General features: G+C 33.6%; 2 protein-coding genes across 5 annotated transcripts in view; both read left to right on the top strand.

Moving 5' to 3' along the window:
* LOC117179409 (SET domain-containing protein 4) overlaps positions 1–5,281 on the top strand; it is a 106,771-nt gene extending 101,490 nt beyond the window's left edge. For all 3 annotated transcript variants that reach the window (XM_033371168.1, XM_033371169.1, XM_033371170.1), the window contains one exon: positions 2,779–5,281. In XM_033371168.1, coding sequence (XP_033227059.1) covers positions 2,800–4,083 — 1,284 coding nt within the window. In that variant the 5' untranslated portion in view covers positions 2,779–2,799 and the 3' untranslated portion in view covers positions 4,084–5,281. The remainder of the gene's footprint in view (positions 1–2,778) is intronic.
* LOC117179408 (ATP-binding cassette sub-family B member 7, mitochondrial) overlaps positions 1–14,947 on the top strand; it is a 332,187-nt gene that overhangs the window by 52,322 nt on the left and 264,918 nt on the right. For both annotated transcript variants that reach the window (XR_004467918.1, XM_033371167.1), the window contains exon 2: positions 11,350–11,601. Coding sequence is in view for 1 of the 2 variants with exons in the window: in XM_033371167.1 (XP_033227058.1) it covers positions 11,350–11,601 (252 nt within the window). In the remaining variant the exon portion in view is untranslated. The remainder of the gene's footprint in view (positions 1–11,349; positions 11,602–14,947) is intronic.

The raw sequence follows: 14,947 nt of genomic DNA, 5'->3' as shown, positions 1-14,947 counted from the left end.
ACTTTTCGGACGGTATCAAAAAGTTATAAAATCGTTGGACTCGCTGTATCGACCTAAAAGGAGAGTATGTTGAAAAATAAAACCGACTTTGGCCAAAAAAAACTTCTCCGTGTTTCATTTTTCAGGGACTTATCAGACTGCCTAGTAGCTTTGCACCTAAGCGTGTTTCAGTTTGTCTGCAGCAAGAGACCAAACCCTACTCATTCTGATGTTCCTCGGTCAGCCAACTTTTAATATCTTTAGTGACTAACCTTCTAGAAATGCCTACAACTAGCTCTGGTCCTGTTAAATTTTCGTTTGCTGCTAGCTTTGCTAGCCTGTCCGATATCTAATTGCCTCAAAGAACACCCATACTAGTAGCGACGTGGCCGGTGTTCCATTCAGAGCCATTATAGCAGCCCTGCGCTCTAAGCAGATACGAATGTTTCTTTTATTGCAATACTCCTTTGCCTTAGAGGCGCATGGGCATAATCTCAGATTGTAGAACTGTGGCGTAGGACCCCAACGAAATTGTGAAACTTATTCCATTCCTGCTACGATATACACTGGCTCCAGCGTTCTCATTGTTTCTGAATCCATCTGTAAACCAGTTGTCTCCATTACTGGGCAGATGTGCCTCACCGTTAACCCATTCCTCTTTCGTGGATAGGCTAACTCGGTACTTCTTGTCAAAGAGGTAGCGACGAGTGGACATTTTGTCCTTGATCATGCTCAGGGTCGGCCTCCTCGCGATGTTGATTGGTATCCGCACTACTGTCGAGATACTGCTATCGTTTACCATATTTAATCTGTAGGCCGCCTTTGCAGCCAAGGCCTTGATGGTGAGATGGAGGGGCTCCAAACCTATTAGTGCCCCCAGAGTCATTATGGGTATTGACTTGGAGGCTATGAGTGGCCTACTGAAAAAAAGGAAACTCCTCACTCAAGTTTTTCCCAATACTCAAATTTCGTATATTGGTGACTTTGTAAGGATGGTAGCTGCACTTTGTAATGCTTATAGACGACCAAGATTCAAACTGTCATCTCAATATGCTGAAATTATCTTTTATTTAACCTAAAACATCTAAAAATAGTTTTTCATACTGAAACGATTATACTGAAATCATACTAAAACTACAATCAACGCACTTCGTTTAGAAACGTAATATGTTTATTTATTTTCAAATTAATTTGTTATTAAAAAGCAATAAACATATTACTTTTTTAAACGAAGTGCGTTGATCGCAGTCATCGCTTATATATTAAGAATACGCCATACAGATTTCAAGCATTTTTATCAACAAAGACCTAAATAATCGCGATTTGTGTTTTATAAAACATAGGTTTTTAATCGGAAGATTATCAAAGTTCTTATTGTTTACCTTGAGTAATAATTGTCGAATGAAAAAGTTCGATGAGAATTTTTCGGCAGCGCTAAGGTGAATACGAAAGTAGATTTTGTTTTACGTTTCGGCTACTTTTTATCAGTGGATTTTCACGAGTGAACAGTACTTCTACGCGATATCGAGCGCTTGACGAGTTGTTGCCTCAAAAAACTGATGCTAAAAAATTGTCTTGTCATAAAAAACTCAATATAAAATATGGAGCTGGTAAAATTGTAAAAAACGGAGATCGTGTAAACCGCAAGGTGAAACGTTATAAAGAAACAAGAATAGAACTTTATATTATAAATTTCTTTGTTGAATGCTCTTGAAGGTGATTAGGTATCTAATAAGCTTTATTAAGGACTTTTGATAGAAAAGGTAGGGGAAACTATGCTAGAGTAGGTCACAACAAATGTATAAATTTTTCATATAATTTATAGTTAATTTATCTGAATAGGAAATAACATTGTGAGAAGACATCACTTTTCATTTAAACTAGTTCCATTACAATAACTGTCGATGAAAATGAATATTAGTTGCTTTGAATGTTTTTAAGAATCAATCTCTAGGTTTTCTTAGTAACATCTCTCGATTTCGGAATAGGCAATAGCTTCTGGTGGATAAGTTATAGGCGAAAGCACACTTATTCACGCATAATTTAAAAGTATCACATGTATTTCTTTTTATATCTACTCTATTATTATAGTCTCCTCTAATATAAAGAATAGGTCATAAATCCTTCGTTCATTAAGTAGATCTGAGAAAATTCAAGACATTTAAATAAATTTCTAAAAATTTGAAAGAATGTAAAAAATTCGCATATATTCCATTGGATTTAAAAGAAATTGAATACGCTATTTAATCTTGGATGAGCATTAACTGTCAAGTTGTCTACTTTAAAGAAGGAGATGGTTTCTGTGTCATGTACCATATATTGCGAGTGTTCAGTGTTGGAACTCTGAATTTTCTTTTCAATTTATTGTGCTTTGAAAAATGAAGAAGACGAAATTACAATATTAATTTGAATAGCGTTTAGTAAAATATCAATAGATATTGTTTTTACCCTGAAATCTACTAGCAAGTTGTCCACTCGTGTCTACCGGATTTCGTGCCGATCATAGTCGACAACAGCGCGTATATTCAGGTACTCATGTGCTGCTACCATCAAGCCAGTCAATTTTAACATGTGCCGGTACATGGGCTGCTCCCGTAACGGCATTTGGATATCTAGTTATACAGTTTTGCATATTTTTCTGACCTCAAGCAGCTCACTATTAATGTCTTCATCCTATAACTATTCATTGATTTGTGAGATAAAAATAAATTAAATCAAAAAATATCGAAAATCGGATGTTTAGCAAAAGCTTACATTTTTTGCCAGATTATTTTATGAGCATTTCACTTACTTCTGCAGATTTAAAATCCACTACTTGAAATGGGTCGGACCAGGAGGAAACGGCGACACAGGAAGGTACCGCCTTTTCAGAAACAGCATACGCAGAGTACCGCGGCTTCAGACGCTCTAAAGCTGTGGTTGCTTGATCAGAATTGGGTGCCAACATTGGATTTGGAGCCTCACATCTTCCCGGAAACCGGTCGTGGTTTAATGGCATTAAAAGACATTGCAGTTAAAGATGTTCTATTAGAATTACCAAAACGATTGCTCATTACGACATTAACAGTCTCAGAGAGCTATATTAGTCGAATCTTTCTATCAGATAAAATTTACGATGCCCAATGCGTACTCGCAACCTTTCTTCTTTACGAAAAACATTTGAAAGAAGCTTCCAACTGGAAACCCTATCTTGATTCTTTACCTGTATCTTATTCTAATCCAGAATTCTGTTCTAAAACTGAAAAAACAATTTTGCCTGAATTTGTAACAAGCCAGTTAAGCCTACTTTCAAGAAAGTGTAAAGTTAGTTATCTTTCGCTAATGGAAACACTAACAATTTTAAGGAGTCGTGAATTTGTTTGCCCTCATTGTACCTTAAGTTTTGATAAAATAATAACATTCAGTGACTTCACGTGGGGATATTATACTGTCAATACGAGAGCTGTTTATCTAGATGGCACAGAGAATATAAGAATTAATATAAAAGGCGATAATCTAGCTCTTGCACCTTTTCTGGATCTTTTTAATCATACTTGTAGAACTGTTGCTGTGGCTGCTTTGATTAAGAAAAAGGAATCCGAATTTTATCAAATCAAATCTCTGACATCTTACAAGCGAGGCTCCCAAGTTTTTATCAATTATGGAGCGCATAATAATCTTGAACTGTACATGGAATATGGTTTTGTAATCCCTCAAAATCCGCTAGATGAGATTAAATTTGATCTCTCAGACATAAAAAAGTGTATCAACATTTCACGGACTGTGTACAATTTTCTCAGGGTACATAATTTGGATGATAATATGTCCTTCAGTTCGCAAGGATTAAATTACTCTGCTAAAAATGTACTTTTTATTTGTACTACATCAGTGCAGAAAAATCAGTGGATGCAAAAGATGTTTAGAGACAATCTCGATTCAGAGGATCTATCTAGAGTCAATTCTTTAGGATTAAAGATACTTCAAATGAAAAAAAGTCAATTAAAGCAGGATCTTCAAAAAATGAAAAGGTGTAGGTATAAAAGTGGTAGTTTTCTATCTGCTGTGCAACTTTTGGAAGAGTTTATACAAGTTTTAGAAAGCTGCTTAAAGATAATATGTGAATAACTACTTTTAGTAAATTGTCTGAAATTTAAGTTATGATCCGTATTTCAACGGTTTACAGCAAATCTTCTGTAACTTTTGGCAAATATAAATGTAATTCGTTGAACAATAAGTCTATGTATCGTATCTTTATAAGAATCGTCGGTAAGAATGATTAAATTTACTTTTAACGTAATATAAAACTGGACTCCGGCCCAAGCCATATCTCCATGGCTTCTTCGCTCCAACACTTCCCCGGGGGAAGAATAGCTTGTGAATTCGGGGGTCTTTATAACTGTGTTATACGTGTATTTACAGATAGCACATTATTTAACTTTTTCACATCTAGAAATATTTGTTACATAATAGATGCGTATCACTATGGTTAATATTTTTTGTCTTCATTTCTTTTGAATCAATATTTTCTAAATGCCAGAAATTTCCAGAAAGTTGAGCTTTTTGGCTCTTTACAAATGCAAAAATTATTTTTAAAAAAGCAACCCCTATCTTCAAAAAACTACTCTTAGAATAAAATATTTACTTACAATAAATGTAAGCATATCAGATTTGATGTTTTTTGGGCTCTTATTGGAAACCAATACCGACTTTTGGGCTCTTTTATTTTTTTCAACAAAAATAACGGAAGTTTGTGCTGGCGAAGCTGCCCGCCAGCACCTTCACTACAGAAAATTTGAAACATAAAAAAAAATCAACAGCGCCAAAATATTGTGCTATTTTTGGACTCCCAAAAACACCCATAAATCATTTCCAAAAATCAACCCTAACCCTTAAAAAATTCTAAAGAAACAGGTATGGAATAAGTACGAGAAAAAATACACCGTAGATCTGAGCTAGTTTTGAGCTAACTAGAAATAACAAATTATATTGTCCAAAAAAACCCATAAGACAAACAGCTACCCCTAACTAAAAATGTAGTTATTAAACAAACCCTTGAGGAACTTGAAACTATACCCACTTTGCTACAGTAGTAATAAAAAAAACAAATAAAAAACACCCTTGACACGTTTGACCAAATCCTGTTCAGCTGCCTTCAACTAAAAAATCCGTAATGATTCCAAGTAAAAATAGTTACAGCAAAGAGTTTTCCAAAAATCTTTTTCATATCCTCATCTCTAAAGTAAAATTAAACAACACTTGAGAACTATTCCTATCACATTTAAAGAACCAAGCATCACCCTCCACCACATAAAACCTAAAAAAACAATCTAAAATTAAAAATAACTACCCTAAACAACTTTCAAACACCTTACTTAATAAATCTATTTCTACAATAATATTCCACGTTACCTATGAAATACTCAACTTATGAAAGCCTCACCTACCATCATTAAAAACTGTAAAAAATATTTCAAATTGAAAATAATTACACATGAAATTTCTCAAGAATACAGTTAATATGTCTATTCCCATAGTCACATTTAACAAATGTAGTCTCAGCTGTCTTCAACTGAAACCGCCAAAAAATTTTAATTTAAATTAATCATCCTAGACAAACTTTCCAAATCTCTAGTAGACATAGTCCGGGAGACAGCGACAATTTTTTGTCGATCATTTCCGTCTGCCAGGTGGAAACCTCGCCAGCTGGTCAAGGAAACATGTAAAAAAATTAATGCAATGATTTCCTTCCGCTTAAAACTTCATCAGATAATAATTAGCATGTTATTTTTTATAAAAATAATCGTCAGCTGACTGTACGTGGGTGAAAACCCCGTCAGCTGAGGCAGTGAAATGTCTCGTGAGCGACGCTCTGAGAAATTTTTAAGCAGAAGGAAATAATATATGCAAAGTTCTCCCAAGTATATAAAATATATAGTAGAAGTATAAAATACAAATAAAAATAATAACTTCAGTGCGTCATGTTGTAAATTGTTTTCAAACGTTTTATTCACATTTGAAATGTACTTCAAAATGAAATTTAAATGAATTTAAAATACTTTATGCAAACACGGTCGGTTTTCGTATCTTTTTGTGCGTCTTTGGGGGACGCGAAGTTTTCGTTTGTCGGAGGGGGTATTTTCGCTTTTGGTCCAAGTGACGACACTCCTGGCTCTCTTTTGATGTACGCACAGTTTATATGACTAATGTTTGTAAACTGCACAATACAGTTTTACCGAAGTCGCCGGCCGAACACATGCAGCAACTCGTTAAATTGCACGAAAGTCCGCGAATGTTTCGTCAACCGCTAACAATTATGTTAAGATGGAAAACGTGTCTAGACTATGGCTGGTATGAAGCTCACGCCCCACATTTGATGTTATGTTTAATTTCAGTTATAGTTATTCAAAATTATTGTGTGCTGTATATTTCCTTGTGAGGGACTTTGCCCCTGGGCCCCCACGGGGGTTCCGCCCCGCGACCTGCCCCCCTGCCTATCCTTTCCGAACTTTACCCACGAGACTCACTACGGCTTATTCTGCAAACTGCCGTGGTTTGCTGAGTTGTAATTCAATATACTATTACTAATTATTTAAAAAAATCGAAAAATGATTATAAATAAGTTTGTTTAATACTGAATTATGCTGATAATTTATTTAGATTAATTTTTTATTTTGAACTCTTTGCACAATTTATTAAATATAGTTCACAGATATAGAATTCGCCCAGCAAAATTATTCATTTTCATAATGATAATTAAAGTTGCAGTTCATTATTATATTACTTGTGAATGTAGTAAAGTACTCAAGTTCCATAACCTTCAAAACTTTATCACTTTTAGAATGAACAATCAATATTTATTATTTATTTTTTTAATGATCATATGCAGGGTAGAGACGTAACCGGCAAACCGGGAAGGAACGGGCATTTAATTAAAAAATTGAGCATTTATTTCAATTTGGTTGAAAAATAGAGCCAAGTACCAACTACGAGCCAAGTAATTTTACTTCCGATCTAAAAAATGTATTTTTAACTAAAATGATAAACATTAAACTGTAATACTTGAACTTCAAACGCAGATAGAAAAGAATGGTTAAACATGAAGATTAACTTGCAAAGAAAAAGATCTTTTAATTTTAAAAAAATCTATTTTTGATCAAATATGTAGATTCTCAACGAAATAGTTGAATTTAAATTTTCAATTGACAGAGACCAATTTTTACCCCAATTGTTGAATTTTGAACAAGAAAAAATTAATTATCAACCAAAAATGGACATTCAAATTTTCAGTTGAAAATAATTTTTAACAAAACGGAAATAAATTCTTGGGATTTTAATTAAATTCCCGGTCTTTTCCCGATCTTTCCCGGGTTCCTGGTTAAGTTTCCACCCTGCGTATGATTATTAAAGAAATTAATAAACGAATCCAGTCTCAGCTGTCTTCAGTTAAAACAGCAAAAAAAAAGTTAATTCAAAATAATCACTCCATACAACTTTTCAGGACTCTAGATGATATATTTATCTACACAGTAAAATTCCACAACCGCTAGGAACTACCCTTATCATATTTAACGAATCCAGTTTCAGCTGCCTTCAACTAAAACCACAAAAAAAGTTTTTAATCAAAAGAATAACCCCAGACATTTTTCAGGTCTTTAGTTGATATACCTATCTGCACAGTAATATTCCACGATTCCTAGGAACTACCTACATTTAATTGACAAAGATTCAGCTGCCTTCAACCAAAATTGCGAAAAACAATTTTAATTAAAAATAATTATCGCACACAACTCTCAATTTCTCTAGTTGATATATCTACAACCACAGTAATATTCTGCGACCCCTAGTGGCTGTAGAATATTACTGTGAGGGTAGATATATTGAATTGAGAATTGGAAAGTTGCCTTATGTGATTCTATTTAATTTTACATTTTTTTGCGGTTCTGGTCGAATACAACTGAGACTGGATTCTTTCAATATTATAGGGATAGCTCTTCACGGTTGCGAAATATTACTGTGGGAATAAATATATCAACTAGAGTGTCAACAAGTTGTCTTGTGTGATTATTTTTAATTTGATAGTTTTTGGTTGGTTTTAGATGAAGGAAGCTGTGACTTGGTTCGTCAAATATGATGGGTGTAGTTCCTAGGGGTTATGGGATATTGCTATGAGAATGGATATATCTACTAGAGACTTGGAAAGCTGCATGTGGTAATTATTTTTAATTTGAAATATTTTTTACCGTTTTGACTGGTGGAAGGTGTGACTTGTTTCATTAAATGTGATAGGAGATAGATATGTTAAATAGAGTCTTGGAAAGTTTTCTTGGGTGATTCTTTGTAATTAAAATTTGTTTGGCGGTTTTAATTGAAGACAAGTGATACTGGTTTCGTTAAATTTGGCAGGATTGTTCCTTGCGGTTGTGGAATATTACTGTGAGAGAGGAGATATCTGCCAGAGAATTGGAAAGCTGTATTTAGTAACTATTTCTAATTTCTGATGTTATGGTTTCCACTGGGTAATTTTAATAATTAAAGGTGTTATAATTTTTACCGATACACTAGTCGGTTTGTACCAATAATACAGTGAACCCTAGACATGGGGCCCCCTGATATAGTCCTTCCGAGAACTGACGCCGCTCCGCAAGTAGGAGTATACGGAGCCGTGCGGGGTGAGGGGCGGTCGCTCAGGCGTGAACAAACAAAAATGTTTTCTCTGAAACAGCAATCTATGTGGGTAATTCCCACCTCCTCCAGCCCCATACCCGGCCCAGTCTCACAGTTTCACTGTATTACAAATTTATGTATTAATAAATATTACACAATCTGGAAAAAAAATATCCTCTAGCTGTGGCGTGATTCGAACACCGCTTAGACTGATTTCCGGTCAGATGCTCCACTGCTAAGCTACTAAGGACCAAGAATCCTTTTTCTCAGAGGCCTACATGACGCTATGAATCATCGCATTGTATGTAGACCAATAATTTCAAATCATTAAAGACTTAATTTCTGATTTTATGGTTTCAACTAGGTAGATTTAATAATTAAAGGTGTTAAAACTTTTTCAATATATTTGTCAGTTTGTAATAATAATATTACAAATTTATGTAATAATAAATATTACACAGTCTGAGAAAAAAAGATCCTCCAGCTTCGGCGGGATTCAAACACAGCATAGACTGATTTCCGGTAAGACGCTCTACCGCTAAGCTACGGAGGACCGAGGATTCTTTTTCTAAGTGGCCTATATGACGCTATCATTCATAGTCTTTTATGTAGTTCAATAATTTCAAATCATTAAAGATGTTATTTCTGATATGATGGTTTCGTCCAGGTAAATTTAACCAAAAAGTTTGATTTTTTTTAGAAAAGTAAGAGAACCCGAAAATTGGAACTGGTGCCAAAGAAGAGCCAAAAAATTCTGATATGCTTATATTTAATTTGAGTGCATATTTTGTTTTAAGAATAGTTTTTAGAAGATAGGGTTTGTTTTTTCAAAATTAATTTTTGCAGTTTTTGAGTCTGTAGTGAAGGTTCTGGCGGCCAGCACCCCCACCCAAAAGTCGGTTTATTGAAAAAACTAAAAGAGCCCAAAAATCGGCATCGTTGCTTAAAAGAAGCCCAAAATTATGACATAAAGGAAATATTTAAATTCCGTTGTGGAGGTGCTAGCGAAACGCACTTATATATTTGTAATATTCTTATCGTACCTTCAAAATAGTGTACGGCATATGTATGTATCACTAAACGAGATCCAGCAGAAGGAAGTTTTCAGGCAATTATACGTATTATTATTGTTATTGATATCCACGTTCTTATGATTGCTGTTTATTTTGTTTGTTCCTAGGAAATCACTTTCTGTAAATCTTTAATATTCAGTATCTACTTAATTAGTTTTTGATTTTCGAACCTCAGAAATCAATCACCTACACCTTAGAATAATGTTGACAGTCGTGCAACGAGCCACTGAACATAACCATAACTAAAAAGTAACTAAACTACATCATAATTTTTCCGAATAACTTTCAAAATTCGTTGTCGTTCATGAAATATGGAGTGTCATTAACTGAATTTAAATTAATTATTTTAAAATAAATCTAACATGAGTTTGGAAAAGTATAATTATACTAATGGGCACTGTCTGGAAACGTTAGAAATATGTCATTTGATAGGAATTCATTTTTGATTCCAGATAATACACATATAAATTATTATTTTTAAGTTTTACATAAGATGGCGGTAATATCACTATTTACCCTAATTACAAAAATATTACAAAAAATTTGGAAAAAATTCTTAGAGAACTCATGAGCTGGCCTGGCATATCTGGGAAATGGAACTGAGATTTTCCATATACACTATCACACACACGCGTTGGCGTGCACGCGTGCAAAGAAACTTGTACCTATTTAGTTTATCAGTCAACTTTGATCAAGCGCAGTAGAACTGTAATTGACGAACAAAAACTGTTGATCCGTTTGAAAAATATTGGCATAAAAATTTTCACATTTTTTTCGTCATTGTGCTATTATATTTAGGTCAAAGGATATGCAATTTTTCAAGAAAATAAACTTTCCAGAACTGTTTTATGCAAACGAATCATTCATTAAAATTAAGCGGTGTAATAAACAAACTCAGAAGAAAACGGTATATATATATAATTAGAATAAAAGTATGTAAGTTAGAGGTAATTTTTATGAAATATGTATGATTTGTAGTAAAAAGTTTTTGAAGAGAATCCCAAAGGTTTCTAATTTATTTACACACATTTGTATATTTCATAAATGTATAAGTAACATGTTCGTACATTGCACATTGTACAACGTACATGTAAAATTGGGTTACTCGGAATTGTAATCACGAATACTACTTAATAATTTTGTAACGCTTTTCAATCTAATATTTGTTAGAATATTTGGATATTTACTTAAATGTACTTCGCAAATTAAAGATTAAGAACTAATATAAAATAAATTATTCCCGGTGATTTTGACTTAGAAGTAACAATTGATAGAAGAAAGTTTTGAATTTTTTTTTCAAGTGAAACTTCTTAGGGCGCCGTACGGCATTTTTTCACGATCACTGAATCCATACATTCCTTGAATTGCAGGAACTCCATACATTCCTTCAATTCCACGAACTCCATACATTCCTTGAATTTCACCAATTTCTTGATTTCCGAAAAATCCACGAATTACTTGAATTTCGTGAATTTCTGTGCGTCCCAAAAACACATTTTGTTTCGTTTCAATTAATAAATACTAAACTAAATTTTCATAATATGTTGATTTACTCCCGTTTCATTGCCTAGTCCTTATATCTTGATTTTAAGATATATAAAGTATTCAGAGAAAAACATTAACATAATATTTTGAATGTCTGGGTTATTTTCAGTGTTGCAATGGTAATGCACTGGATCATGCACAAAAGAAGAAAAATGTACGAGAGCCTAAGCCACTTTTCACGCCAGTTAAATATGCTTTAGCCAGCGTGGGTTTAATTGGCGAAAAAGTAGTTCAACAAAAGAGGCATTGCTTTCATCCTGGTTCTTCAAATTTAGGACGGGAGGGAATTGGCTTCAAAGATGCGGCACCTGTTACTGCTACCCAAATGCTGACATCTATGTTCGATTATATTTGGCCCAAGGTTCGCTCAATTATAATAAGATTGTTTCTCAAGTCATATATGATTTTTTTACTGTTTTGAGCTGTATGTCAAATAATGCTTTAATGTATTAACCTATTTTAACGTATTTTTGTGTCAAAAACGAATTTACACATAAATCAGTGGATAACAAAACACTTTTAAGTAATTTAGAACAGGAGTAGAAAATTGTACAAGAATCAGTCATAAACCCTTTTAGATAATAATAATTATTATTAGTCGCTGGCAAGATTGAGCATGCCTGGCTCGCGCATCTTTCGGATCTTCCGGTTCGCGTTCTATAATGGATTACCCAGCGCTTCTCGTTTGGACATATTGAAACATTACGCTTCTCGCTCGGTTACCTATTTCTTGCACTTGGAATGTTTGCATGCAACTTTATCCAAAGCATCTCTTTTGGATCGCATTATTTGTATAATCTTCATATTCTGAATTTTCTACTGAATAAAGTGTTTATAGTTAAAGATTAAATTGTTCAAAGATCTGTATGATTTGAGGTGCACAGTCTCCTTGTTACACTCGCGCTACGCGCTTGATTTTTGATAGTTATTTTTAAACGTATATTTTTTTTTGTGAATTACCTTACAAAAAAACTGCAATCCTTTCTTCAGACATTCTTTTCTATCTCGCATTGTTATTCTGAAAATAATATTTTTGTTTTCAAATGATTTTTTATGAATAAAGCACAAACTCCTAAAAGTCTTCTTTTATATTTTTCACTTATCTCTCGTCTTTTGGCATAATATGGAACTTTTTAATTTTTGCAAATAAAGTTCAAAAAATAAATTGAAAACGAGGAGTTCCGTAGATGTTTTGGTACTTTTAAACGCTGAAATTCCTCCAAAAATTTCCCCTTATTTCGCGTTGTTTGTCTCAAAATCAAAATTTTCGATTTTTTTCATAATATTTTCGATAAATGAAAGAAAAATAACAACTCCATTCATAAAATGATTAAATACAATTTGAATAATTTTCTTAAAGCTGCAATTCCTTTTTGCATTTTTTTCCGCATCATGCCACTTCATTAAAAATTTGAATTTTCGATTTTCTGTATCAAAAAATAGTTATGAAAAATATTATAGGATTCTTCAAAAGCTATAATTACTTTTGAGAATTCTTCTCATATTTCGCGTCGTTTGGCTAAAAATTTGAATTTTCTACTTTTTAAATTGTATTTTCGAAACATAAAACCAAAATATCATTATTTATTAAAAATTGATTGAGGGAAAAATTATAGGTATTGTTAAAAGCCACAATTCTTCTCTTGAACTTTTTCACGTATCTGTCGCCGTTTGGCGTAAAAAAGTAATATTCGATTTTTGGATAGCATTTTCGTTTTTTTCAAAATTGATCGCATTTTCTTAAGGACAGACAGACAGACGCCATCGCTAAACCTTGATTTTTCGTTTCAAGGGGTCTAAAAACGGGGACATACGTTCGAGAGAGAAACAGTTTTAGAATATTTCATGTAGAGTTTTGGTACGCAGAATTAAACGGTGTAGGGCTTTTGAAATAAAACAATGAAAAATCATTTATTTTTAATTTGTGAACTATTCTCTTGCAGAGCTTTATTCTTTTGAGTTTATTTAAATTCGCAAAATTTAAATTATGAGTTGGAAAATGTTTGCCGTATTTTTAGAATTTAAATAAATTCTGTTTATTCGAAATCAACATGTTATGAGCCTATTACACCACAGAAAAGTAAGCGTTAAGATATGCCTTTACCGTACCGTCCAGCTAACGGCAGTTATTAGTTCCAAACGCCACCGCTCAGTCAGAGGGAAAACATTAACCTTGATTTTCTTCATGGTTCGCGGTGAATGTCATCAGACGGCGGGGCATGTAGCGTCGACAGGATTAAACAATGTGCAAGAAGGGATGAAGGATATTGGCTTTTATTGCTATAACAACTTTGAATTTACATTCTTGAGCTGTTAAACTAACATTTTATGCAATAATTTTGTTTTCGATTTTTTGAAGCCGATAAAGGATCCTTCCATCTCCAGATAGAACCTACATCAATCGCATGTTTGATCTAGAACCATATCAACAGCAGTAGAATCCATGAAACCTTCAGTTATGGGCAATTGCATCGCAAGATGTTATAATTGTAAATCTTCGTATACTCAAAATTATAGAAAAACAACCAAATAATGCACAATTGCTCATCACGATGAGGTAGGAAATTCATGTGCTGCCGTGGCAGTCTTTCTGAAATGCTGGATTCTTTCTTTTAATAATAAATCACTAGTGATCCCGGGTTTTTAGTCATCAGCCACAGAATAAGTTAAGTGCTTGATGAGTTAAAGAGGTTAATGAATTTAAGACGATGTTTAATATATCTTGCGATGAGTTTGTAGTTGGCACAAAATTAGGTCTATGGTGTATTATGGAGTTCGTCCTTCACCACAGTTGTCCTTTCACGGCGGACAAGATCGTTGCAGATAAAATTAATTGCCTTTGGATGCTTTTTTAGAGCTTCTATATTTCAGTCAATAGGATTTTAGTTTTCAACTTCCTAATGTTCTAGGAATTTGCTCACGATGCGATATCTTTTTATTAAAACAACTTCCTAAACTGCTGCTTGTATCCTTCTGACTTCTAAACGTTTAAGACCTGCAGTTTATCTTGCGTGAACATTGTGTGTAACCGAAATCACAATAGTGTGAATAGATGCACGTTCAACGTCCCTCCATATTGTATTTTCTTTATACCTTAACTCACTATACTTATGTAATTGAGTTGTATATGTTGCCTGCAATTTCCAGTTCATTGGACAAGCAATGTCCACGATATAGAACTCTTCCACCATTTTTCTGCGCATCACGATGCATCTTTTACTTCTAATTACTCTATAGTTTCTTCCCTTTTATACAAGGCTTCGTCTAAGGATAAATTCAAAGCCGTATAAACGAGATCCAATACTCGAATTGCTAAATGTTAATTACTAAATTCATTCCTGAATTTAATTGAATTTCTAAAATTGCGGCTTTTCTGCGCATTGTTTGAATATTCTGAGAAAAATCATGTTCAATGAAGCGTAGGATACTGAAATTTTATGGAGTTTTCATTAGATTTAGGTGATCAACAGAGCCCATATAAAGGAAAAGAAATGCTTCTAAATGTTTCGAAGTATCACACATTCAAACAATGAAACTCTCGAATTTGTCGAAAAAATGTAGCATCCGTCATTGTACTGTACTCCAAGAATACTGGAAGCACATTTTTACTAGGCAATCTGATAAGTCCCTGAAAAATGAAACACGGAGACGTTTTTTTGGCCAAAGTCGGTTTTATTTTTCAACATACTCTCCTTTTAGGTCGATAC

Source organism: Belonocnema kinseyi, chromosome 9 (genome assembly GCF_010883055.1).
Source record: "Belonocnema kinseyi isolate 2016_QV_RU_SX_M_011 chromosome 9, B_treatae_v1, whole genome shotgun sequence".
Lineage (NCBI taxonomy): Eukaryota > Metazoa > Arthropoda > Insecta > Hymenoptera > Cynipidae > Belonocnema > Belonocnema kinseyi.
Note: the sequence above shows the minus strand (reverse complement) of the source record. Positions and strands in the feature narration are given on the sequence as shown.